Here is a 26,488-nt window from a genome sequence, read left to right on the forward strand (position 1 = left end):
ATCCAGTCTACCATTCATATGAAGACACTCACTCAATTTCTGTGTCTAATTAGAGTCCCTCAGTGAACCAGAACTTTCTTTTACACAAGTTATTAGGGTAGAAGGAATCCTCTCTGTTAACATTACAATGGAGAATAATTATCCTTTGTTTTGTAAATTTCACCAGGTGACCTCCAACAGCATCTCCAAGCAATGTTCATATTACTCCGCCCAGAAGACAACATCAGGCTGGTAAGTTAGAGGTATTATTATAACTTTCTTCCTCAAAAGACTGTCTAAGATAGCAAACATTAAACAGTCATTTTTATGTCCCAGCATAAAAACTGTGTGGAATAGAAAAGAAGAATGACATGTCCCCATCATCAAAGAGCTTAGAATGTAACTGGGGATATGAGTTAATCTGAAATGATGTGAAATAATTTGGTTCAAGACTTGATGAGCGCCAGTTTGTAAGTTATTGACCATAACACCAATTAAAATTCAGAAAAAAGAAACTGGGCCACTTAACCTAGTTGAGGAAGGTTTTATATAGACAGTAGAGCTTAAGCTGGGTCTTGAAAGATGATGAGATTGGCAGAAGGAAAGAAGACAGTCATTCTAGATGAGGGCATGACTGAAGCAAAAGCACACATAAGAGGGACAGGGAGAGAGTTAAGTGACCAAAGGTTTATGCTGGTCTCCGAGTCAGGAGACCTGGGCTTAGTGACAACCATATGATGTTGGACAAATCACTTGGTCTGTCTGTGCCTGCTTCCTTATCTCTTTTCTACCTCTCACAGTTGAGAGAATCAAACGGACACTAAAGCATATCAGAGTATAAAATGCTGCCTACGTATGGGGACTGTTGTTAATACAGGGAAGTTAAAATACCAAAAGACAAGGCAGGCAAATAGGGACTTAATGCTCCAAACTAGAGGTCTCAATCTGGCAGTCCACAGGCCAGAGATATGTTTTGTTTGGACCACACAGTGGTTTTTGTTGCTGTTGTTGTCGTTGTTTTAAATCTGAGCCAGAATTTTAAAGCTGGATGATTTCACATAGAAATCCAGACTTGGGGCTTTTCTTGAAAAATCAAGAATTCTGACAACACTGGGACCTTATTCTTACATGGCAAAACTTGGCTAGACTTGGTAGGGGGAGGGCATCAGTATGGCCTGGGTTCTTAGTTTACTGTAATTTGTACATATTCTGTTGTCTCCTGCACACTAAAGTCAAGTGTCACCATTTGTCATCGTTCCTTCACTGTTGCCTTGTAGTAAAACATCTAATAAAAGTAGGAAAGTAAAAATGGGATGAGTATGATTCTTTGTGGAAAGTGAAAAGTATTTCTACCCATTTAATCTTCACGTGGACTACTCCACTCATTTACATTCCCTATCTGACCCCCTAATATTTAATACCTTTAGTACCTCTACCTTTTCAGTAATCTGTAGTGAAGCATTACAGGTTTTATGAGCCAAGAAGTTACATGGGACAGCTACAGTATTTTTTTTTTTAAACATCTGTATTGGAGTATAATTGCTTTACAATGGTGTGTTAGTTTCTGCTGTGTAATGAAGTGAATCAGCTATATATACACATATATCCCCATATCTCCTCCCTCTTGTGTCTCCCTCCCACCCTCCCTATCCCACCCCTCTAGGTGGTCACAAAGCCCTGAGCTGATCTCCCTGTGCTATGTTGCCGCTTTCCACTAGCTATCTGTTTTACATTTGGTAGTGTGTATATGTCCATGCCACTCTCTCACTTCGTCCCAGCTTACCCTTCCCCCTCCCCGTGTCCTCAAGTCCATTCTCTACGTCTGCGTCTTTTTTCCTGTCCTGCCCCTAGGTTCTTCAGAACCTTTTCTTTTTTTTTTAGATTCCATATATATGTGTTAGCATATGGTATTTGTTTTTCTCTTTCTGACTTACTTCACTCTGTATGACAGACTCTAGGTCCATCCACCTCACTACAAATAACTCAGTTTCGTTTCTTTTTATGGCTCATATTCCATTGTACATATGTGCCACATTTTCTTTAGCCATTCATCTGTCAGTGGACACTTAGGTTGCTTTCGTGTCCTGGCTAATGTAAATAGAGCTGCAATGAACATTGTGGTACATGACTCTCTTTGAATTATGATTTTCTCAGGGTATTTGCCCAGTAGTGGGATTGCTGGGTCATATGGTAGTTCTATTTTTAGTTTTTTAAGGAACCTCCATACAGTTCTCCATAGTGGCTGTATCAGTTTACATTCCCACCAACAGTGCCAGAGGGTTCCCTTTTCTCCACACCCTCTCTAGCATTTATTGTTTGTAGATTTTTTGATGATGGCCATTCTGACTGGTGTGAGGTGATACCTCATTGTAGTTTTGATTTGCATTTCTCTAATGATCAGTGACGTTGAGCATCCTTTCATGTGTTTGTTGGCAATCTGTATATCTTCTTTGGAGAAATGTCTATTTAGGTCTTCTGCCCATTTTTGGATTGGGTGGTTTGTTTTTTTGATATTGAGCTACGTGAGCTGCTTGTATATTTTGGATTAATCCTTTGTCAGTTGCTTCGTTTGCAAATATTTTCTCCCATTCTGAGGGTTGTCTTTTCGTCTTGTTTATGATTTCCTTTGCTGTGCAAAAGCTTTTAAGTTTCATTAGGTCCCATTTGTTTAATTTTGTTTTTCTTTCCATTTCTCTAGGAGGCAGGTCAAAAAGGATCTTGCTGTGATTTATGTCACAGCGTGTTCTGCCTGTGTTTTCCTCTAAGAGCTTTATAGTGTCTGGCCTTACGTTTAGGTCTCTAATCCATTTTGAGTTTATTTTTGTGTACAGTGTTAGGGAGTGTTCTAATTTCATTCTTTTACATGTAGCTGTCCAGTTTTCCCAGCACCACTTACTGAAGAGGCTGTCTTTTCTCCATTGTATACTCTTGCCTCCTTTATCAAAGATAAGGTGATCATATGTGCGTGGGTTATCTATGGGCTTTCTACCCTGTTCCACTGATCTATATTTCTGTGTTTGTGCCAGTACTGTACTGTCATGATTACTGTAGCTTTGTAGTATAGTCTGAAGTCAGGGAGCCTGATTCCTCCAGCTCCATTTTTCTTTCTCAAGATTGCTTTGGCTATTCAGGGTCTTTTGTGTTTCCATACAAATTGTAAAATTTTTTGTTCTAGTTCTGTGAAAAATGCCAGTGGTAGTTTGATAGGGATTTCATTGAATCTGTAGATTGCTTTGGGTAGTGTAGTCATTTTCACAATATTGATTCTTCCAATCCAAAAACATGGTATATCTCTCCATCTGTTAGTATCATCTTTAATTTCTTTCATCAGTGTCTTATAATTTTCTGCATACAGGTCTTTTGTCTCTTTAGGTAGGTTTGTTCCTAGGTATTTTATTCTTTTTGTTGCAGTGGTAAATGGGAGTGTTTCCTTAATTTCTCTTTCAGATTTTTATCTTTAGTGAATAGGAATGCAAGAGATTTCTGTGCATTAATTTTGTATCCTGCTACTTTACCAAATTCACTGATTAGCTCTAGTAGTTTTCTGGTAGCATCTTTAGGATTCTGTATGTGTAGTATCATGTCATCTGCAAACAGTGACAGTTTTACCTCTTTTCCAGTTAGGATTCCTTTTATGTCTTTTTCTTCTCTGACTGCTGTGGCTAAAAATTCCAAAACTATGTTGCATAATAGTGGTGAGAGTGGGCAACCTTGTCTTGTTCCTGATCTTAGTGGAAATGGTTTCAGTTTTTCACCACTGAGAACAATGTTGGCTGTGGGTTTGTCATATGTGGCCTTTATTATGTTGAGGTAAACTCCCTCTATGCCTACTTTCTGGAGAGTTTTTATCATAAATGGGTGTTGAATTTTGTCAAAAGCTTTTTCTGCATCTATTGAGATGATCATATGGTTTTTCTCCTTCAATTTGTTAATATGGTGTATCACATTGATCGATTTGCCTACATTGAAGAATCCTTGCATTCCTGGGATAAACCCCACTTGATCATGGTGTATGATCCTTTTAATAGGCAGTTGGATTCTGTTTGCTAGTATTTTGGCGTCTATGTTCATCAGTGATGTTGGCTTGTAGTTTTCTTTTTTTGTGACATCTTTGTCTGGTTTTGGTATTAGGGTGATGGTTGCCTTGTAGAATGAGTTTAGGAGTGTTCCTCCCTCTGCTATATTTTGGAAGAGTTTGAGAAGGATAGGTGTTAACTCTTCTCTAAATGTTTGGTAGAATTCGCCTGTGAAGCCATCTGGTCCTGGGCTTTTGTTTGTTAGAAGATTTTTATCACAGTCTCAAGTTCAGTGCTTATGGTTGGTTTGTTTATATTTTTCTATTTCTTCCTGGTTCAGTCTTGGAAGGTTGTGCTTTTCTAAGAATTTGTCCATTTCTTCCAGGTTGTCCATTTCATTGGCATAGAGTTGCTTGTAGTAATCTCTCATGATCCTTTGTATTTCTGCAGTGTCATTTGTTACTTCTCCTTTTTCATTTCTAATTCTATTGATTTGAGTCTTCTCCCTTTTTTTCTTGATGAATCTGGCTAATGGTTTATCCATTTTGTTTATCTTCTCAAAGAACCAGGTTTTAATTTTATTGATCTTGGCTGTCGTTTCCTTCATTTCCTTTTCATTTATTTCTGATCTGATCTTTATGATTTCTTTCCTTCTGCTAACTTTGGGGGTTTTTTGTTCTTCTATCTCTAATTGCTTTAGGCGTAAGGTTAGGTTGTTTATTTGAGATGTTTCATGTTTCTTGAGGTAGGATTGTATTGCTATAAACTTCCCTCTTAGAACTGTTTTTGCTGCATCCCATAGGTTTTGGGTCGTTGTGTTTTCATTGTCATTTGTTTCTAGGTATTTTTTGATTTCCTCTTTTATTTCTTCAGTGATCTCTTGGTTACTTAGTAGTGTATTGTTTAGCCTCCATGTGTTCGTATTTTTTACAGATTTTTTCCTGTAATTGATATCTAGTCTCATAGTGTTGTGGTTGGAAAAGATACTTGATACGATTTCAATTTTCTTAAATTTACCAGGGCTTGATTTTTACTCAAGATATGATCTATCCTGGAGAACGTTCCATGAGCACTTGACAGCTACAGTATTTAAGAAATATTCCTCAAAAGCTAATACAGAGTAGAGGGGAGGAGGCCGCCAACTTAAATCAGGAAGCCTGCTGGGTAGTTATTGCAATAATCCAGGTGCGTGGTGACGAGCCCTTCTGGGCTAAGGTGATAACTTGGAAATTGAACTTAATGTATCTGTGGAAATCCAAACAGCTGATCTCTGCTTTGTGTCTGGGAAGAGAGATAATGAGTAGAATACATGAATGATTGCAAAGTTGATGATCAGCCCTCTGAACTCTATGGTAATTACACTGATCATTCTGTGTTTAGATTCTGTCATTTTTTCTCCTGAATGCTGCCTCTATAGCCTTCTTGACATGGCCACTAATTTTTGTTGAGAAACTCACTTTGAAATTTAAAGGAATTGAAATAAGAAATCCCTCCAAAATTATTTTATATCCTAATCCTAATGTAGCATTATACTTACATAAATCTTGTCTATATTTCTTGATATACTTCTATTTTCAACACTTCTTTTTAAGTGAAAAAAGTGGGGTCCAATTCTTCCAGCATTAGTATTTTAAAGCAGTGATGCTCAGACTTTAGAGGACATCAGAATCACCTTCAGAGCTTTGTTAAACTGACATTTGCTGGACTCCACCTGAGAGTTTGATTTGGGGAGCGGGAGGCAATGATAATTTACATTTTTAACAAGTTTTCAAGTCATGCTGATGGCACTGGTCCAGGAGTCACACTTTGAGAACAACCCCTCTAAAACCCATAATAATGGTCACTTGCATATATTAGAAATAGAGATAGAAATTTGTGGCTAGAGCTAAAAGCTGAGGTCTATTACTCACTTTATCGCTTTCTCATTAATAAAATTCCAGAATTTGGGTTGCACCTCTGAATGTTAAAATAATTTCAACCACAAGAGACTTGGGAAAGCATAAGGGAGCAGTTACTAAGGCAGAATTGGCAATTAAATTTTTTCCTTCCTGCTGAAGTATGCAGCTTCAGCTGCTTTACATTTATAAAATATAAATTCAAAAAATGTAACTGACGCCTTTAAATTAATTCAGAGCTCAAGTGACAAGCCATTTTACAGCAGTTGTTTTGAATTGTTACAAACACATAGTCATTATGTTTCAGATTATTGAGTGAGTCATCTTCAAGAAAATGAGTGAATACATTGTGTGACTTTGGACAAATTAGCACTTTTCTAACTGAAAGGAGCATTTGTAGACTCAAAGCAAAGCCTTTTGTCTTGAGTTAAATTTGAAATGCTGAAACTCTCATTCTGGGGATTGTGCATAAGGTTAAAAGTTTGATAGTTAACTGAAATTCCTGCTTTTATTTTTTTTAATAACCCAACAACAAATAAAGGCACTAAATCCCACATTTTGCTTTAGCATTGAAAATAGGACTAAACTAATTTTTCCTCCAGGGAAGCTCTGCATTGTAAATACAATCTTAAGCGTTAGCTTTAGTACTTGGGAAGACCATAGCTGATAATATGAAGGCAGTGGTTTTACAGTGCTCTTGCACATTATCAAAGACCCATTTAATTAAAAAAAAAAATAGACTGGGAAATTAAGAGCTTTGCTAACATTTAAAATAACTTAAGCTAGTGTTTTTAACTAGCAGTGAGGTGCTGACAAGGTACTAGGAGTTGTTTTTGAGTAATGTTGCAGGAGAATTTAAGAAAATGAGTTTTTTGGTTTTGTTTTGTTTTTTTTCAAAAAGAAAAAGGGGTTAATTTTTTTATTTTTAATCAGACAGTACAGAGAGGCATAAAGGCAAAGTAAAAATCACTTTGTATCCTATACTCCAAGAAAACCATTCTTACTGTTTGGATGAGTATCCTTCTAGTCTTAAGTGTACGTGTAAGAGTATGTGTCTGATTCTCTGCGATCTGCTCTTACTGAACTGGGTCAGTGATGAAAATAGCCAAATCTGAGCATCAGAAAACCTTGCAGTCTACCTAATACATGATCTCTGTAGTACTGAGAAGCAAAAGTATAAAGTAATTTAAAACATAAGTAAGGGCTTATGTACTTATAAGGTGACAGTGGATCACTGAAGACTTGTCAGTGGTTGAATGAAGTTGGGGGCAGGGGCAGTGTGTGTATGAAAGGCTAATCAGTTCTGAGCCATGATGAAAAGATTTTACTACTGACCTTTATAACTATTAAGGTTTCTGTACTTGATCTGAGCTCAGAAATGAAAGAAGAAAAAAAGTATGTGTCATGTCAGAGAGTGCCTTTTTTATCTTTTTTTTTTTTTTAAACAAACAGGTGAAAATCTAAATGTTGTTTTATAACCTGCTTTTGTCAGACTTTCCTGTGGGTATCTTTCCATGTCAGTAAATAAATCTGTTTTTAATGCCTGCACAGATATAAGTCATTGGGTTTGCAGGGGTTTTTTGTTTTTTGTTTTTGGCTGCACCCCACGGCATGAGGGATCTTAGTTCCCCGACCTGCACCCTCTGCATTGGAAGGGCAGAGTCTTAACCACTGGACCTCCAGGGAAGTCCTCCCATAGGGTCTTTTTTTAAAGAATTTCATAGAGATTTTTTAAAATAATAAAATCCAGAGACTCCCTCAAGCTCTGTTTCTTTTGAAGACAGTGTTCTTTAGTTCATTAGTGTCACATCTGAAGTCTATTTTAATTTTAGGTATTAACTTTGTTCTTTTGGCTAGAATTTAATATTTGCATACTTTTGAAACCTTTCTTTCTTGATGGATTGCGTGAGCTGCCTTCTGACGTTGGGACTTTATAATGTGGCTTCCCTCAGGATAAACATTGCATGTAGGGGCATGATGTAAGATTCTTGTTGGAAATAGATTAAAGACAAAGGTGCAATGTAAACTTAAGGAGTATTTCCTGATGCTGGATGATGCTGAGCAGAGAAGTTGTTGTATCGGTTTGTGAACTGCTTATAATCAGATTAAGCATTTAAACAAGGGAAGTTTTTAACATTCTTTGATAAGATGAGCTTTGAAAATGAGATGACTTCTCAGACCTAGGATTGCTGGATCCAGTTCTCCTGAAACTTGTACTATTCCAAATTTAGCAATAAATGGACTTTCTTGGAATAATTTTCTCAGTTGCTATTGCTGCCACGTTTTAAAATCCAAAACGTTGCGACTTCCCTGGTGGCGCAGTGGTTAAGAATCTACCTGACAATTCAGGCAACACGGGTTTGAGCCCTGGTCTGGGAAGATCCCACATGCCGTGGAGCAGCTAAGCCCGTGTGCCACAACTACTGAGCCTGCACTCTAGAGCCCAAGAGCCACAACTACTGAGCCCGTTCTCCACAACAAGAGAAGCCACCACAATGAGGAGCCCGTGCACCACAACGAAGAGTAGCCCCCACCCTCCACAACTAGGGAAAGCAAGGAAGACCCAACCATAGATAGATAGATAGATAGATAGATAGATAGATAGATAAATAGATTGATAGGTAAGAAAAATATCTTTTTAAGTCCAAAATGTTGAGGAGATATGGAGATATATGTTTATGTATAGCTGATTCACTTTGTTATAAAGCAGAAACTAACACACCATTGTAAAGCAATTATACTCCAATAAAGACGTTAAAAAAAACAAAATGTTATTTTATTTGGGCGATTAGAGTAAACTTCAGTAGTATCCTTTTCAATGAGAACTTTAATCAGATGCATCTGAATTGTTGCCTTATTTGTCATCTATTCCATGTGAGTTCTGGAAACTGAGGAAACATTGGAATTCCTGCCAATTCTAATATTAGGGTATGTGCAAACTGCCATTTTAAATTATATTTCTCTGATTGACTTAATGAATCAAATTAGATTATTAGATTTTGTTAATCTCCCCAACACAGGAGTGAAATAGACCTCAAACCAGGGTGGGTATTAGTATTTTCTCTATGCTGTGGCTCTTAAATTTTTATTTATTTCCTTAATCTAGAATCTTGAAGCTTAAAGGGAATTTCGAAGCCTCAGGTCTGTCCCCTGGCATTGCAAAAAAAAATTTTTTATAAAAAAATTTGATTTTGGGCTTCCCTGGTGGCACAGTGATTAATAATCCTCCTCCCGATGCAGGGGACACAGGTTCGAGTCCTGGTCTGGGAAGATCCCACATGCTGTGGAGCAACTAAGCCCATGCGCCACAACTACTGAGCCTGCGCTCTAGAGCCTGTGAGGCACAACTACTGAGCCCACATGCCACAACTACTGAAGCCCGCGTGCCTAGAGTCCATGCTCCACAATAAGAAAAACCACTGCAATAAGAAGCCCATGCACAGCAACAAAGAGTAGCCCCCGCTCACTGCAACTAGAGAAAGCCCGTACGCAGCAACGGAGACCCAACGCAGCCAAAAATAAATTAATTAATGAAAAAAAAATTTTTGATCTTGCCCTTCTCATTAGGATGTAGGTGTTAAGTTAATGTCATGGCTTCTCACCCACTGATTAAAGCTCCACTTCCATTTAGTAAAGGTTTAGTAATAACTGTAGGTGCTATCTAGAGGTCCATGATCAAATCCCAAGACCTCTAAGTGCTATTCTTCCATCTAAGAAGCTTAAAATGGAATGAATCCGTGATGTGCCAGTTTCTCAAGCCTAAATCAGTGTGAGATGACTGGGGCCTTTCCCATTAGGTTTAGGATCTTCTGTTCTGATTAGATTAAGCAAGGGAGGGCCAAACATTTGAAATGCTCTTTATATTTTAAATAGACACATAGATAAACAGATACACACCTCACTTTTCAAAGAGAAACAACTAATGTTTTATTTGAATATCACAAAGAAACTTGCTACCCACCTGCTAACTTGGCCTGATAACTTGCATAATAGGTAATATTTATGGAGGTCTTTTGTTTGTTTTTGTTTTTACCTTTATCAGCTTCAGCTTAGCCAATCAGTCCCCACTAGTTGGTGTAGAAGTTATAGATAAATGATCAGAAGCATAGTTTAGTTGTTTCCATGTCATTTGCATGTGAGCCTTTCCAGAAATTCTCAGAGCTTTGACAGGATAAAAGACCTGTAACATACATATTCAGGAAACTGAACAGTTAGATCAGAGCTTGCCAAAGCAAGCCCAGGTTTAGATATGTAATAATATCTGAGATCTTGTTTATAAGAAATTCTAGTTTACCTGCACCAGGTTTTTGGTTAGTTTAATATTTTGTGGAATGTTTCTAGAATCATAGAGTCTGTGCTGCCTTTCAGTCCTCCTCATGTGCATTTACTGCTACTCATAGCTCTATGTGTATAATGCTCACTTGGTCCCAGCCAAATAGGGCTAGACCTTCGTCAGTTTAACTAGTAGTTCCTCTTAGCTTCTCACAAGTGAATTTGGTTTGAAATGTTCTATTATTTCATGGAACATAAAAGTCAGCAGTACAGCTCTCTACCTGGTACATGGAGTTAGTATGGTGGGAATTACATTCTTGTTGTATCAGCTCTTTATTAGAGACAAGCTTAATGTAGTTACTTCAGGTGATTGTGCTTACAAGTAGCTTTTCCTAGGAGTATCAGAATAGAGGTGAAAAGATAGCCAGGAGAGACTGACTCACCTCTGCCTTTTTAAGTGGGTCATGTGATGTCTATTTTTTTTCTTTGCCTGGCCACTTTTGGAATAGTGACAGAATGAAGGAGGAGACTCCAAGAAGAGTAGCGCTGAAAGAATTCCAGATAGAAATTTCTAACAAATTTGTGACAGATTTCTTGAGCCAGGTGATAGGATTGAAACCGTTTCTCTTCTGAGATAAGGAGTGGGGGTGGGAGATTATGTTATACAGAGGATATTGCCTCCAGTGCACATCTTCCTGGCTTTTTATTAACAGATAAAAAGAAGAGTAGTCTAGACTGTACAGTCTGTGAGGGCAGGAACCATATCTTTCTCTTCCACCATTGAATCCTCATGGCTGCCCTGATGATATACACTGTAGATACAGAGTAAATAATTGAATGAATGTTGACTAGTAGCCATTTTACTTTATTTTTAAGGTTTATAAAGTATCTTTTTGAGCCTTCTTATTAAGAAAATTCCCAAACATATAAAGTAGAAAATATGTCTGCATGAACCTGTTACCCAACTTTAATAACCATCAACATTTTGCCAGATTTCTTTCATTTATCTCCCCCTTTTATTCTTTCTTTGCTGGAACTTTTTAAAAACCACTTTATTTTGAGGTACGATTGACATACAAAAAGTACATATTTATATATACAACTTGATGAGTTTGGAGATAAGTATGTACCTGTGAAACCATTACCACAGTCTATATCATAGACATATTCATCACCTCAGAAGTTCCCTCCAGCCCTGCCTCCCTCCTCTTCCTCCTCCTTAGGATGATGACGACGGTGGTGAACTTAATAGAAGATCTACCCTCTTAGCAAATTTTTTTAATAGACTGCATTTTTTAGAACAGTTTTATGTTCACAGTAAAATTGAGCAGAAGGTACAGAGACTTGCCACGTACCCTCTATTCCCACTCAAGCATAGCCTCTCCCATTATCACGATCTCCCACAAGAGCTGAACATTTGTCACAACTGATGGACCTACGTTGACACATCATTATTACTCAAAGTCCATAGTTACATTAGGGTTCACTCTTGGGTGCTATACATTTTATGGGTTTTGACAAATGTGTAATGACACGTATCTACCACTTGAGTATCATACAGAGTAATTTCACTGCCCTAAAAATCCTTAGTGCTCCCTTTACCCCTGGCAACTACTGATCTTTTTACTGACTCTATAGTTTTGCCTTTTCCAGAATGTCATAGAGTTGGAATCATACTATCTATCTAGCCTCTTCACATTGGCTTCTTTCACTTAGTAATATGCCTGTAAGATTCCTCCATGTCTTTGCATGGCTTGATAGCTCATTTCTTTTTAGTCCATTATCTGGATGTACCACAGTTTATCCATTCACCTACTGAAGAATATCTTGTTGCTTCCCATTGTTGGAAGATTTTAAAGTAAAACTTGGGCCTCAGGTCATCTCACTCCAGATATTTAAGAAAAAGGCATAACCACAATGCCATTATCACACTAACAGTAAATCCTTAATATCATCTGAGACCATGTGCATATTTGAATTTTCTGAAGGACCTTTTAAAATACCATAATTTTGATAAAAATAATATAAACTTCTGATATTTGAAACTAAAGAAAATCTTGTAGTGTATAATCTGTAAGAATGCAATAGAGTATATTCCTCTTAGATATTAAACCTTGCTTCCTATTATAATTGTTTGCGGGACATGGATCTGTGAGTCAGGTGCTCACATTCATATACCTCACATTCCACTCTTAGATCATTAGAACATGCCCTGGTAATCGTTATTGTTATAAATTATCCTAATAGCAAATATTTATTGAGCATTTAGTATATGCCAAGCACTGTACTTTACATGCATTATTTCATATGATTCTTACAACCCAATGGAATAGGTATTATTATATTTCCCTCCAATTAACTTACTGAAGTTTTCATAGTTAATCCATGAACTGGGATTTGAATTTAGGTCTCCTAATTACTGGCTCTGCTATCTCCTTGAGTATGCTTTAAAATGGTGATGTAAAAAGGGTTGAATGATCTAAAATTGATCTTCTAAATTTCTTAATTTCTTTATTGTCTATTAACCTCCAGGCTGTAAGACTAGAAAGTACTTACCAGAATCGAACACGCTATATGGTAGTGGTTTCAACTAACGGTAGACAAGACACTGAAGAAAGCATCGTCCTAGGAATGGATTTCTCCTCTAATGACAGGTATGGTACCACAGAGGGGAGAATGAGAAAACCTCTTTTTAAACAACCCACTCCAGTTACCTTTTGAGTTATCACAAAAACACCTTATGCAGTTCTACTCTAAAAGTTCAGTGCGTAAAACTAGAGAACATCAAAAGTATCTTAGTCACACAATCTTGAAAGACAAAAATGTTTAGTGAATGTCTTTGGTTGTGTGTTCCTAATTTACCACTATTCCTTACCTTCTTCCTCTCATCTTTAGATGGTAATGATATAAAGCAAATGATTTAAATTTCTATCTCCAAGGGGGGGGAAAACTGGCTTTTCTTTGCAGTCCTCTTTATTTTAAGCAGTAACGATTCATTTGGTGGTTCTGGGGCACACACCCTTTGTGATAGTGTACCAGTGGGTTCTGGGTTCAAAGAGAGCTCACTTTAATTCCAGTCTCTTATATCCATGGCCTTGCACCTTGCTTTTGTCAAATGTTACACTTCCTTTTTTCTTCTTCTGAGTTAAAGAAAGGCAGGGGGGATGATTGTTTAAACTCAAAACAGAATCTTTTATAATCATTTACCTTTGGCTTTAGCAGCACTATACATCCTAAGATGATACCTAAGGTGATACCATGTATCACCTGGCTTTTTTGTGCCTCCAAGGTTTGTTGCTTTCCATTTTATTTTCCCATTTTTTTTTGGAGAAACCTTGGGAAGACTGTGGAATGTGGCTGCTAAGCAGATCTTTGCACTGTAGATAATAAGCCTCAGGAAATCCTGCCAGATATCTCAAAGCATTGACTTCCTGGTTCAGGACTAGAATGCGATTGTGGAGTAGCTAGGGGTGTGACCCAGGCCTGGGAGAATTTAGTGGCAAAGAGAAGAGGAGACTAAGAGTGATTCTCATTGTCCTGATGTTGGAAGGAAAAAAAAAAATCACATTGTCACCAGAAAGATTCCCAAACTAGTGTTTACCTGAGCTTGCACATAGCAGTCAACCTGAAAATGATATGTGGGTTCACCAGGATCACAAGGCCAGAGTTGTTACCTTGTATACCACTTACAGCCTTTAATTGTACGCTCTGAAATTACACAGGCTTGTAAACCACATTTAGGAAGCTTTTTCTCCTGCATGGTTTTAACCTCTGGTGTTACCTAAGCAACACAGATCTTTCAATAAGCATTTATCCTGTAAGAATACCTACCTTGCCTACATTCATTAGTACTTTAAGACCTCTGATTTGGGTTTTTATGTCTCTAGATCTGTACTGTCCAGTACAATAGCCACTAATCACATTGTAACTATTTAAATAAATTAAAATTAAATAAAATTAAAATTTCAGTTCCTCAGCCACAGCTAGCCACATTTCAAGTACTCTAGCTACATGTGGCTTGTGGCTTCCCTGTCGGACAGTACACTTATAGAACATTTCCATCATTGCAGAAAGATCAGGTGGACAGGGCTGCTCTCCATCTCATTTCCTTTGTTTGGTTCTCCCTGACTCCTCCTTTGGAAATCCCATAAAACAGGAACTGGAGCTGCATGGAAATGTCATTTGAGTCTTGCCCTAGAGAGAGAAGGCGACAACTTCAGATTCTCCTGACCCAGAGTCTGGGAAATCAGATGTCTAATCTTATCTCTCTTTCACTTTGTCCTAAACGTTCCCAGAAATCATAAAGAATGCTTATTAATGTGGGTGCCCAGTATCCCCGGTAAACTGCATCTGTCTTGGTAATAGTCCTGCCTGAATCGTATCTGACTAACAAAAGACAATTTTCGTTTATGGAAGACAAAATGTGATAAGAAAAGCTATAGAAACTAGTTTTCATTCTATTTGGTAAATTTGGTATTATGAATTCCCCTACATCCTCTGTTTGAATGAGCTTGGACAGTAAGAAAATTGCTGCCCACTTCAGAATACTGTTGCTCAAGTAATCTAGTATCATTTCTATCTCAGTTGCTGTTTGAAGGAATCTGTATCATTTTGTATCTGAGAATATAAAAAGTTAATGTTTCAAAACAGTATTAAACCAAAGTGGAACCCAGATTGTTTATGACATGCTCATCCCAAGTAATTCTCAAGATATATGACAGCCAATTTATTTAGCCTATTTATAAGTTCTTTGAGTATTGTGTTATATTTTAAGTAATAAATTTTTAAATAAAAAGTATAACCTTGGTTTCCAAATTGCATTTGGTATATATTTCAAGTTATAAAGTAATAAAGTTTTATGGTATTATTTTATAATTTTTCTTCATACCCCCAACACCTTGAAATGTCTGGTACATAGCGGCACTCAATAAATAATTTTTTAATGGGATGAGTATCTATTAAAATAAGTAACTATACTTTAATGGAGAAACTTTCATGAGACTCAAGATAAACTAGATAAAAATACTAGGTGTGCCTAATTCAGGCCTCTCTTTCCTGTCATGTGAAAAAGCTACTTCTTAATGTAAAAAAGCATTCTGACCTGAATACAAGCAGAAAATGTGATGTTTGGTTCCTGCATATCATTGTCACTTGTCTAAAGTTTAACTGGTGTCTGGTCACAAGCTCATAGATCACACTCTTTTGGACCTTTGGTATCTTCTGTAGTTACTTAATTTCTAGATTTGTCACTAAGCTATAAATCCTTCATGTTTATACCCAAATTATACTTGCTGCTAGGACCTAGCTAAGCATTCACTTAAAGAAAAAAAAAAACTACTCTAAAAATAACTCGCTCAACCTTGGGAAGCCATTTTCAAAACAGGTTTTCCTTGTACTCACCTCATCTAGTCAACAGAAGCAGTGGTGGAGCAGTCTTCCTCCCTCCAGGGCCTGGCTTGATAGCTGTTCAGGAGTCCAGGCCCAAGGTTACAATGTGCCTAAGCTGTTGCAATCTTGATTTGAATCTCCTGAACTCTGGAATCACTAGTGAAGTTGTGAGTAACACAGGGCAGCAAGTGCAGTGCAGAGCCTTAGATACAGCCCAACTAGGGAGTGGCCTTTGTTAGCCCTGCAGTGACTCCAGCAGCAGTGGGAGTTCAGTATTCCCCATGTTGTTTTTATTTTTTTATTTTTTATTTTTTTTTTTGCGATACGCGGGCCTCTCACTGTTGTGGCCTCTCCCGTTGCGGAGCACAGGCTCTGGACGCGCAGGCTCAGCGGCCATGGCTCACGGGCCCAGCCGCTCCGCGGCATGTGGGATCTTCCCGGACCGGGGCACGAACCCGTGTCCCCTGCATCGGCAGGCAGACTCCCAACCACTGCGCCACCAGGGAAGCTCCCCCATGTTGTTTTTAATGCATTTTTCATAATGTCCCCCACCCTGCCCTGCCAAAATCACTTTCCATTGTGTTAGAGCACCCACCACAGATTCATATTCAACATTTGTTTTACATGACAATACTTTCATATGTATTGTTTCACTTTAAATATTTTAAATTTTTATGATAATCCTGTGAGGCTTAGGTTTCATTACCTATATTTTAAGATGAAGAAATTAAGGCTGTGAGAGGTTAAATAACTTGTCAAAAGGAATTGAAATACTGAAGGAGATCGAATCCAGATCTTTTGACATAGTATAACTGCTCAATACGTGGTAGTTGTTATTGTGTTTTAGGCACTGTTGTACACATTTGTTTTTGGTGTGTTATCTAATTTAACCTTCAAAACAGCCCAATAAAGGAGGTGGTTTTATCCCAGTTTTACAGATGAGGAAACTGGAGCACAACGCAATTAAATAATTTGCCTAAAATTATACAGTTAATGCCAGAATCCAGATTCCAAAGCCCCTCTGACTCCAGAGCCTGTGCTCTTAACCGTACTTCGCTGTTCCACCTCCTACATCTGGTGTTCTTTCTACCATACCATGCTGCTTTTCTAAGATATATTGGAAGGGAGAGGGTGTAGGAGCCTTTGGGAGACTGGATGGAGGAGAAAATGGTGTATGGCAGCCTTAAGGAGAGAAAGTGGCAGAGTTCTAGGGTAGATTATAGTTGTCCAGATAAGTGGTGTGATAGAGACACAATTGGGAGTCCATGGCTTCCCATCCTAACCTGTTCCATTAACTTAAAGCTAGTTTCCTCCCTGGGATAGGGTGTGATTTAAATTAATATTTTAACATACCATACTAGAGCTACTCTTTTTCTGGTGGTTGACATTCCTCTTCACTCTGCATTTCAGCAATGCTGTTTCAGTGCACAGCCACCAAGCACTGTTTTATTTTTTTAAGTTGTAATGTGCCTGTTTTGTCTCTCTAACTTGATTACAAACCATTAACAATTACTTTTCCCTTTTAGACTATTGAGTACGTTCTGGTATTTAATAAATCTATGTAAACCTCAGGATTAGAATTGAGCAAATCACATATTCAGAGGTCTTCAGTAACTAGCAATAGTTCTTGGCATTGGAAATAATTCTGAGTTGAATTGGGTGCTGTGAACTTGGGCTGAGACCTGCCAGTTGCAAGTCAGCGATCACTTGGACTTTTTAGACAGTGGCCATTTGCAAGACAGCAGTAAAGGAAGCTCAGTCAATAAGTTCTCTATGTTTAATACCTAGAGACCTAACTAACACCTGTTTAAAAACAGCTTGTGGACACATATGTTGGGTTACTGGTAATATGATAGAAATTTCTGCACTTATGTCAGAATTTCGAGCTTAGGGACTTATCCTTTGTAGTGAAAGAGTTAATAAACAGCTGCTTCCTAGAGTAACAGGAAGTAATTTATGGACTATTTCTTGTCTTGCAGTAGCACTTGTACCATGGGTTTAGTCCTGCCTCTCTGGAGTGACACCCTAATTCATTTGGATGGTGATGGGTAAGAGCTTTCCCTTTTTATTCTCCTACAGAAAGCCAAGGGGTGGGGTTCCATCTTAGTGCCCATTCATTCAGCTGAATGGGAGGCCCATTATGCCCAGCTGAACTGTCATGTCAGCAGCTCAGTGAGTCCTTTAAAACTCCTGTTTTGTAAAGTAGAGTAAAAATATAGCTTGCCAGAGCCTCTCGCTTCTACTCCTCTAGACCGACTATGGTAAGAATCCACACAAAGAAGAGCTAGTTTGTTGGCTCGCTCTTTAGTCTGAGCACGTGGGACTGTTTCAGTGCTCTCCCAGAGGATGATACGTTCTGTTTCACATAATCTCTTGCTGCCTCTGCCAGCTGTCAGCCTACAGTATAACCCATTCCTGTGCCAGTTCTTTCCAGTGACCCCCCCACCCCCACCTACTGGTGTTTTTAGAATGTGTCCCCAAGAGACCAAGATGTTTGCTCCAGTTTATAAAACCAGGGTCAGGTTTGCTAAGAACCCACAAGACTTCCAAATAGAAACATACAGCAGAACAGTTTGTCCATAGCTACAGCTGGGAAACAGTATGCAATTCCCTGACTCCAATGTGGGAGTCCATTCATTTTGCTTGGTAGATAAAATCAGACAATTCGTTGAAGCTTTTCAGTCAAGTCCCATACTCCAGTTAACTTGTACACAAAGTGCCTGATGATACCTTCTACTGCGCCAGCAATTGCTAGCCTGGGAAACAGCCTTGAAAACTCACAACTGAAATAACCTACTCTCATTTATGGATTTTTGTCTCATTCTGTTTTCCTTAGTGGGTTCAGCGTATCAACAGATAACAGAGTTCACATATTCAAACCTGTGTCTGTGCAGGCAATGTGGTAAGAGGACTTTTAATATCTCTATGAAAGTTTTTTAAATGTTATTGGAACAATATTTTGTGAGAAGTAGTATTTGAAATGGCACAGTTCTTTATGAAAATGCTGTATGATCTGTTTGTGTGTATAGGATTTTGTGTGATCTGTGTGGCCATCATAGTTAAAGATGACCTAGAAGTTCAGTTTTCAGATTATCACAATGGAAGGCCTTCAGCGTTGGTGAACAAGTGAAACTCAGAGGTGCTCTTAGACTCTGGAAGACAATGGATCAGATAGCCAGTTGGAACTGAGTTTTATAGGGACACATTGACTAAGTTAGTAGCAGTCTAGAGCCGAGTCTAGAACATTCACAACTATGCATTAACTTCCCCTTTCTTCAGGTAATCAGGGATAGCATTGATGGAGTTATATTATACATCGATAAGTTTCCATTTAATTGCTGGCAACTGTTTGTGAGACTATTTACATAATGCAAATAAAGCCTAGAAAAAACACTGTAGTTGTTAATAACCATCAGCTGGTGTACTGACACTTTTGGGTTACTTACTATATATGTCAGGCATTGAGCCTAGTGCTTTACATGGAATACATCTAATCATCACACCAACTCCCCAAAATAGTATTATTAGCTCCTTATTATGGGTGAGAAAACCAGAGTTTGGAGAGGTTATATAACTGGCCTAAGAGTATCTCTTACGTTTAGACAGAATAGATTCTTATTCTCTTGTTCTAGATTATCTAGAAAAATGATCCAGTATAAACAGGGAATGATGTGACTCTAAGATTCAGAGTCATCCCCCAGTCAGCGATTTGAATTTCAGTTCCTCATTCAGTTGCCTGTTTTATAGTGGAAGTCCCCGTGAGGAGTAGAATGGGCAGAATGCAAGCCAAACAAGAAATAAAGGAGCCTGAAAAAGACTCCAGGGAGATAACTTACCCCTGAATAACAGGATTGATAGGCTTGAAGTGGGTGCGGTCCTAAAAGAGAGTCAGCTGAACAATTAAATCTTATTTCATGCAGTAATTGAGGTAGGACAGAGTTTCAGGTTATGTGTTTAGACCAATTTTTAGATTTAGGGCGTATTTCACAGATAAATTTCTCATAGGAAACTTACGACCTCTTTTGACTAAGGGTCCATTAAAAGCAACTGACCTATACCAGGTAAAACCCGTAAGTCCTAAGTCCCATAAATGCAGTGTTTTCAGTTATATTTTGGGGAGGAGTACAAAGCAGTCTTAATTCTTAAGGATTCAAGTAATTCAAGCTTTGATGTTCTAAAGTAGACTGACTAGTCCTAGGTCTGCTGGCTTATTGCAGAATAAACTTTTTTTGGTGTACCACATGAGGAGTAGTGAACTGAAAGTCACAAAAGAAAAAAAAAAAAGAAAAGAAAAAGATGATGTATGGATCAAAGCAGCATTTAGACCAGGTGTTTCCTTCACAGGAAAGTAGTTACTGCAGCCTCTGCAGCTGATGTATGAGCTGGTTATGCCTTGAGTGTGTTTAGGACATTTGCACCAGACATTTGTGGCATATGCTTTTGAAGCATGTGTTTCCTGGATGAAGAAAACATGCATTGAATATCCTGTACATTGCACTAAGCTGGCTTTTACCTTTGAATCTGTATAAGAAACTGAAATTTGCTGAGAATTCTGAGAATTTGGCTTACGTTAAGTAAAAGGAGGCATTTTAAAAGATTCTGCAACTTTGTTCTTACGGGAAAATCTGTTTCCCTACTAAAAATGGACTGGCATGTTTTTCTCATGAAATTGGTCATGATTTTATTTTTTAATTTACATTTTATGGGGTTGACAAGGACTTAAGGAACAACATTGTCATAGACTTACTTGTGGGAAAATAAACTGGAACAACCTTTCTGGAGAATGATTTGCCAGCTTGCTGTATCATTTTGTATGCCCTTTGACATAGTAATTGTGCTTCTAAGAATTTATCCTAAGGTAATAAGGGTGTGTGCAAATTTTTAACTATAAGAATGTTTGTCAGTGTTCTAATAGTAGCAAAAAATGGAAAGCAATTTAGGGGGCTTCCCTGGTGGCGCAGTGGTTGAGAGTCCACCTGCCGATGCAGGGGACTCGGGTTTGTGCCCCGGTCCGGGAAGATCCCGCATGCCGCGGAGCGGCTGGGCCCGTGAGCCATGGCCGCTGAGCCTGCGCGTCCGGAGCCTGTGCTCCGCAACGGGAGAGGCCACAACAGTGAGAGGCCTACATACCGCAAAAAAAAAATAAAAAGGAAAGCAATTTAAATGGCTAAAATAATAGGAATCAGTTAAATTATGGTACATCCATGTTTCTAAATATTATGCAACCATTAAAAATTATCTAGTTGAAGAATATTTATTGACCTGGAAAGATGTTGACAGCAAGGTGTATAGTAAAAGAACAAGTTAAATGGTGTGCAGAACATGATCAGCTGATCTCTGCAGAGACCAACAGTGGTTATTTCTGGGCAGTCAGATTAAGGATATTTCTGCCGTTTACCTGAGGTCCCTAAATTTTCTAAAATGAGCATGATCACATTTGTTATGAAAGAAAAAAAACAACAAAAAGGCATTTTTAAGAAAAAGATGGATATAGATTGGCCACAGAGTACTCGCATACTATCCTTTTCCCTTAGGAGAGAGACATTAGTTTATAGCTAATAAGACATTTCATTCAACAAATTTTAACTGTGCTCCAACTTTGAACTAGAAGGCATTCTTCTTTTTTTTTTTTTAAAAAAAAGAAGGCATTCTTTTAGGCACTTGAGACAAATCAGTAAACAAAAACATAGAAAGATGCCTGCTCTTGTATAACTCTTCCTAGCATTTCTGGCTTTAGTTTTCCCAAGTATATAACCAAAAAGTTAGTTTTCAGTTTTGTTTACCCTTCTTGAGTTCCTGAGTTCAGAGTCAGAGATTTAATTAGTCTCAGTATAACCAGAGCTGTTCTTAGAAAGTAGCTCAAGTGTATGAATAAATGGTTTAAAAAGACTAGGAGACTAAGGTAGCAAGAATGACAGATGTCATTAGATCAGTACATCCTGGGCATTAAAGGACTTGTCCTCAAGGCTTAGGAACATCTGTCTATGTGATCTTTGTGGAACCTCTAAGAGTCATAGGGAATACATGTTCTAACGTGACTCTGTGCCAAGAGAAACAAATGTTTGTGTAGTAAATGAAGTAGATCTTTACTTCTCTAGTGGCAGTAGCCACAGCGTGGTTCCAACTACAGGATTGTGAGCTCCATTGGTACTCAGACCTATTTTTCACTGGTAGCTTGTCAGTTCTCCTGCTCCCCTCTACCCCCTGCCTTAATAATGCATCATATCTTTCAGCAAGAAATGTCTAGTTGATTGCTATGAAGAGATAGTGTAGTATGATCAGAATCAGAGATTCTTGAATTCCAAGGAATAGATTCTCCAGAGGCCCAACTCTATAGGATTTAAAAATTGGAAGAGTTTGGGGAGCACATGGATTATTGGCCTTTTGGTATCCCCACAGTTCTCCAGTGCTCACTTCCCAGCATATCTTTCAGGTCTGCATTACAGAGTCTACACAAGGCTTGTGAAGTCGCCAGAATGCATAACTACTACCCTGGCAGCCTGTTTCTCACCTGGGTGAGTTATTACGAGAGCCATATCAACTCAGATCAATCCTCAGTCAATGAATGGAATGCTATGCAGGATGTGCAGTCCCACCGGCCTGACTCTCCAGCTCTTTTCACAGACATGTAAGTCATCTTGCTGAGGATCACGGAAGTCCTCTCTGTTGCATTCTTGGGGGTCAGAACCAGCATGTTCCTCCCTAATCTCTCCTCCTAGGGAATTAACCTTACAAGTGATTTTAGTCATTGTCTGCACTACACATCTGCCTCGCAAAGAAACCTGTCCTTTCTGTTGTGTGCAAAGGCCTGAAGAGTTTCACTCCTGGGCACAGTGGAGTCTCCATAGTTAAGATCTGCAATACCATAAAATCCCATTAATTCAGATTCCACTAATTTGAAATTTGAGTTTAAAGGAGTTAGGCTGAAGTCTGACCTTCCATTATCTTAAAAGAAGCATTTCCTAAGCAAATTAATGACATAGAGAAGCTTTTAGAGGATGTTGCTAATACTTAAGAAAACAAGATGTTTCCAGTCAATTTAGAATACCTACGTTGTTATGCTAATTTTTAACTGATTTCTGTTCAAATTTTTTAAAATATATATTGTAATTTCTGTCTTACTCAGCCCCACATTTGCCTTGTTAGGTCTGTAACATTTTTATTAAATCTCCCTGCGGTACTGCAAATTGGATAGCCTAAGGTGGAGCTGATGTTTATTTCCTTTTTAGGTCTATGTGTTGAAACTTATGTGACTATTTTGGAAATTTTTTCACACTTAGTTCCTGCTTTGGAAATCAATCAGGATGTTTATTTTGCTCTGAATTGATCTTTCTGCACTTCCAAGGTGTTCTACATCTGGGAAAGAAGAGTAGCTACTTGCTAAATGGTCTTACAAACCTTCACCTTCAGATTCCTAAAGTGATACCAAAACAATTCGTGATTCTTTTTTTAAAGGCTTAATTTAGATAATAAATGCTTTTTACTAGGAAAGGTGAAATTTCCAAGAATTGTGTGAATGGAATAGTCAAAAAAAACAGTGAAGGCTTTTTTGTATAGGGTATTATTGGTACGAGAACCAGTTAGTACTAGTAGCTCTAGTCCTTTCAAGATTGCACAGTAACTGGGGCTTCCCTGGTGGCGCAGCAGTTCAGAATATGCCTGCCAGTGCAGGGGACACGGGTTCAAGCCCTGGTCCGGGAAGATCCCACGTGCCATGGAGCAGCTAGGCCCATTCGCCACAACTACTGAGCCTGCGCTCTAGAGCTTGTGAGCCACAACTACTGAAGCCCGTGCGCCTAGAGCCCGTGAAAAGGCACTGCAGTGAGAAGCCCGCGCACCACAACGAAGAGTAGCCCCCAATCACCGCAACTAGAGAAGGCCCGCGCAGCAACGAAGACCCAGCACAGCCATAAATAAATAAATAAACAAACAAATATAAATAAGATTCCACAGTAACTAAAAAGATAAGGATAGTATGTATGGCTTTCAGAATCGTGGGCAGTGTTATTGATTTCATGCTTTATGACTGGTTGATGGGTATTGGAGAAATGGATGTCTCATCTTGTTCATAAATGGACATTTTAAATCAGACTTTTCATTTTTCCTGATTTTATTAGAGAAGATTTGGAAATTATAACACAAAAAGGAAAGAAAATAAAATTGCCCATAATCTCTCTGTATCCCTGAGCAAAAAATAATAATAATAGTAATGTAAAATGTAGTCCCTGGCACATGGTAAAGGCTCATTAAATGTTAATTCTTACTAGGTACAATATAACCACAATTTAAGATATATTTAATAAACAAATGTCTGTCTGTAGAAAAAGACTGAGAGCTGTAGGTGAGAGTATTAATAATGACAGGGGGGTTTTCAGTGATTTTTATTTTCTTTGTGTATATATGTATTTTCCAGATTTTTCTCTAGTGAAATCAAGGGAGAAAGTATGTTTGTGTTGTAATGCCTTTTTCATTCCCTCTTCTTCCCTAAGTTGACTAGAAAAGCCTAAAAAATAATGCTGAGGTTACAGAGGAGAATGTATGCCAAAATGGACTTAAGTGCTCTACTGTGAATAAAGTTTATATTTTGAAATCCAGGGAAGGTAGAGCAGGGAACATAGGTGTGTGGTGCCTCCAGGGTACGTCAGATGTTATGCCAGGCACTTCATACATGGTATCTCATTTAATTCTCATAAAAACCTCGTGAGGCAAATAGTATTACTGTTCACATTTTATAGAAAAGGAAACAGAGGTTCAGCAAAGGGAAGGTATTTGTTCAAGATCATACCACTAGTAAGTAGCAGGGCTGGGATTAAAACCCAGGTATGTCTGCTTCCAAACCACTCTGGCCCAACAAGTGTGAAGGATTGGGAGAAAGTCTGCTAAACTAGGGAATCGAACCGATGCACACAGGTGCTAAAATTTGTTTTTTACCAATATTTATTTTTAGTAGAAGACTGAAATGTATAACTTTCTACCATTAGCTATGTCTAGGAAAAATGGTGGGGAGCATGGTTAAGAATGTTAATCCTAGTCAAGACAGGGATGCTTTGGCCGATTGACAGGGAAATGGCAGAGGCGTTAGCTATACTCTGCAGGGTTCGTGAGAAACTAAGAGTACGAGTGGTGGGGAGCCCCAAGGTTGTGGGGTCAGAGCATCCATCTTTGGAGATTATACTGAAGCTATTTTTGCAGCCAGTGATAAGGCCGTAGGCAGCAAGGGCAGGCAGGATGCCTGAAGGCTTAGTCCATTTCCATCTCCAAATAAGGAAGTACAGGGCAGATACCTTTCTCAAGTTGGTAGGAGGGAAAGATGAGACAGAAAGTACTCTCTGTTAGCCTCACTCAAATTCTGCATAATATGAAATAATGCTTTTAGAGAGAAGCATCTAGTTATGTTGAACCAGTATCTTTCCAGTAATTGGAGAATCAGCTTCCTAGTTTGATTTCATAGTAAGGTTCCCAGGGAAATTTTTGTTTTTAAGAGAGAAGACTAAGGGAAGCAGCATAATCTTGCAGGTAGAGTGTTAGGCTGGACGGAGAGTTCTGGGTCTCCTGCCAGTGAAAGTGACGGTTGGCATGTCATTTAACCTTTTAGCTGTTTATTTCGTTTATCTGTAAAATGGGGATAATAATTTCACAGAGATATTGGTGAGAGCTTTTGTGAAAAAGAAAACATTTTGGATGGAATACTCCAGGTAGCTAATCCTTAAAATCCATTTTGGAAGAGAATTTACTTCATTGAAGAAGGCAGAAATCACTCTTCTCTCTTTCGCATTTTTCTAGAACCGTAGCAACAGATGGTCAGCATTGGGTGGCATTTTTAAGCTACAGAAGACCCAGTTCCATAGTAGGTCGCACCACTGGTCTTCCCAGCTTGGTATTCTAGCTCAGCAAGTGGTACTCAGGGGTACTTGATGGGAAATGGTCCTCCATTAAAGTATTACACTCAGTATAGCCTATTTGTCTTTTACTCCTTCTTGGATCTGTATACGTGAATATATTTATGGGCTTTTAGACATGTACAATCTCTTCAAGTAATAATCTCTACATGTTTATATTCTATACATTCTGAAAAGAAACTTTATAAAGTACAATTTTCTTTTTCCCGTGCCTCCAGAATATAAATTTAAGGGTAACAAAGGGAAGGCCTGCCAGTTTGGAAGCATGATCAGGTGGCACATTCATTAACTTGGTCAAATTCCTGCCTAAGAAAAATCACCATTTCTCTCTTCTCAGACCAACTGAACGTGAGCGAACAGAAAGGCTAATTAAAACCAAATTAAGGGAGATTATGATGCAGAAGGATTTGGAGAATATCACATCCAAAGAGGTAAGAGACCTTGAGTCCCCATTGTTCCAAAGCTAGAGGTAGAAAGATAATAGGAGCGGGGCTAGAAATGGTGAGTGATTGAAAGTCCAGAGGGACTCTTCAGAGATTAGTACAAAATGTCATCTCTGTTTCAGATACGAACTGAATTGGAAATGCAAATGGTGTGCAACTTGCGAGAATTCAAGGAATTTATAGATAATGAAATGATAGTGATCCTTGGTCAGATGGATAGCCCTACACAGATATTTGAGCACGTGTTCTTGGTAAGTCCTAGGGCCACTTTAAAGGGGTGTGCTGGGGCTAGTCCATACCAACTCATGGAGGCGGGGGTAATTATCAAATTTTATTATATTTAGATAAAATGTAACTTACATTAAAAACAAAGGTCATAAATACTCAAACCTCATCACTTCTTGTATTTTACTACATTTTACAATTATCTGTGCTCTTAAGGTTATTTACATCTATTGTATGGTGGAAATGTTATATAATGGTGTGCTTCTGCTCATCTCTTCCCAATTCCTCAGTGACATCAGTTGACTATGGTGGGAAAATTTACACCGAGGAAATTGGCAAATGCTACAGATCAGGCCTTTCTTGCCCATGGG

At 38.4% G+C, this 26,488-nt stretch overlaps 1 protein-coding gene across 3 annotated transcripts in view; it reads left to right on the forward strand.

Moving 5' to 3' along the window:
• SSH2 (slingshot protein phosphatase 2) overlaps positions 1–26,488 on the forward strand; it is a 245,434-nt gene that overhangs the window by 181,739 nt on the left and 37,207 nt on the right. For all 3 annotated transcript variants that reach the window (XM_079904135.1, XM_079904134.1, XM_079904133.1), the window contains 7 exons: positions 167–231; positions 12,695–12,816; positions 17,530–17,598; positions 18,387–18,452; positions 21,984–22,178; positions 25,787–25,880; positions 26,015–26,143. In XM_079904135.1, coding sequence (XP_079760261.1) covers positions 167–231; positions 12,695–12,816; positions 17,530–17,598; positions 18,387–18,452; positions 21,984–22,178; positions 25,787–25,880; positions 26,015–26,143 — 740 coding nt within the window. The remainder of the gene's footprint in view (positions 1–166; positions 232–12,694; positions 12,817–17,529; positions 17,599–18,386; positions 18,453–21,983; positions 22,179–25,786; positions 25,881–26,014; positions 26,144–26,488) is intronic.

Source organism: Stenella coeruleoalba (assembly GCF_951394435.1).
Source record: "Stenella coeruleoalba genome assembly, chromosome: 19".
Classification (NCBI taxonomy): Eukaryota; Metazoa; Chordata; class Mammalia; order Artiodactyla; family Delphinidae; genus Stenella; species Stenella coeruleoalba.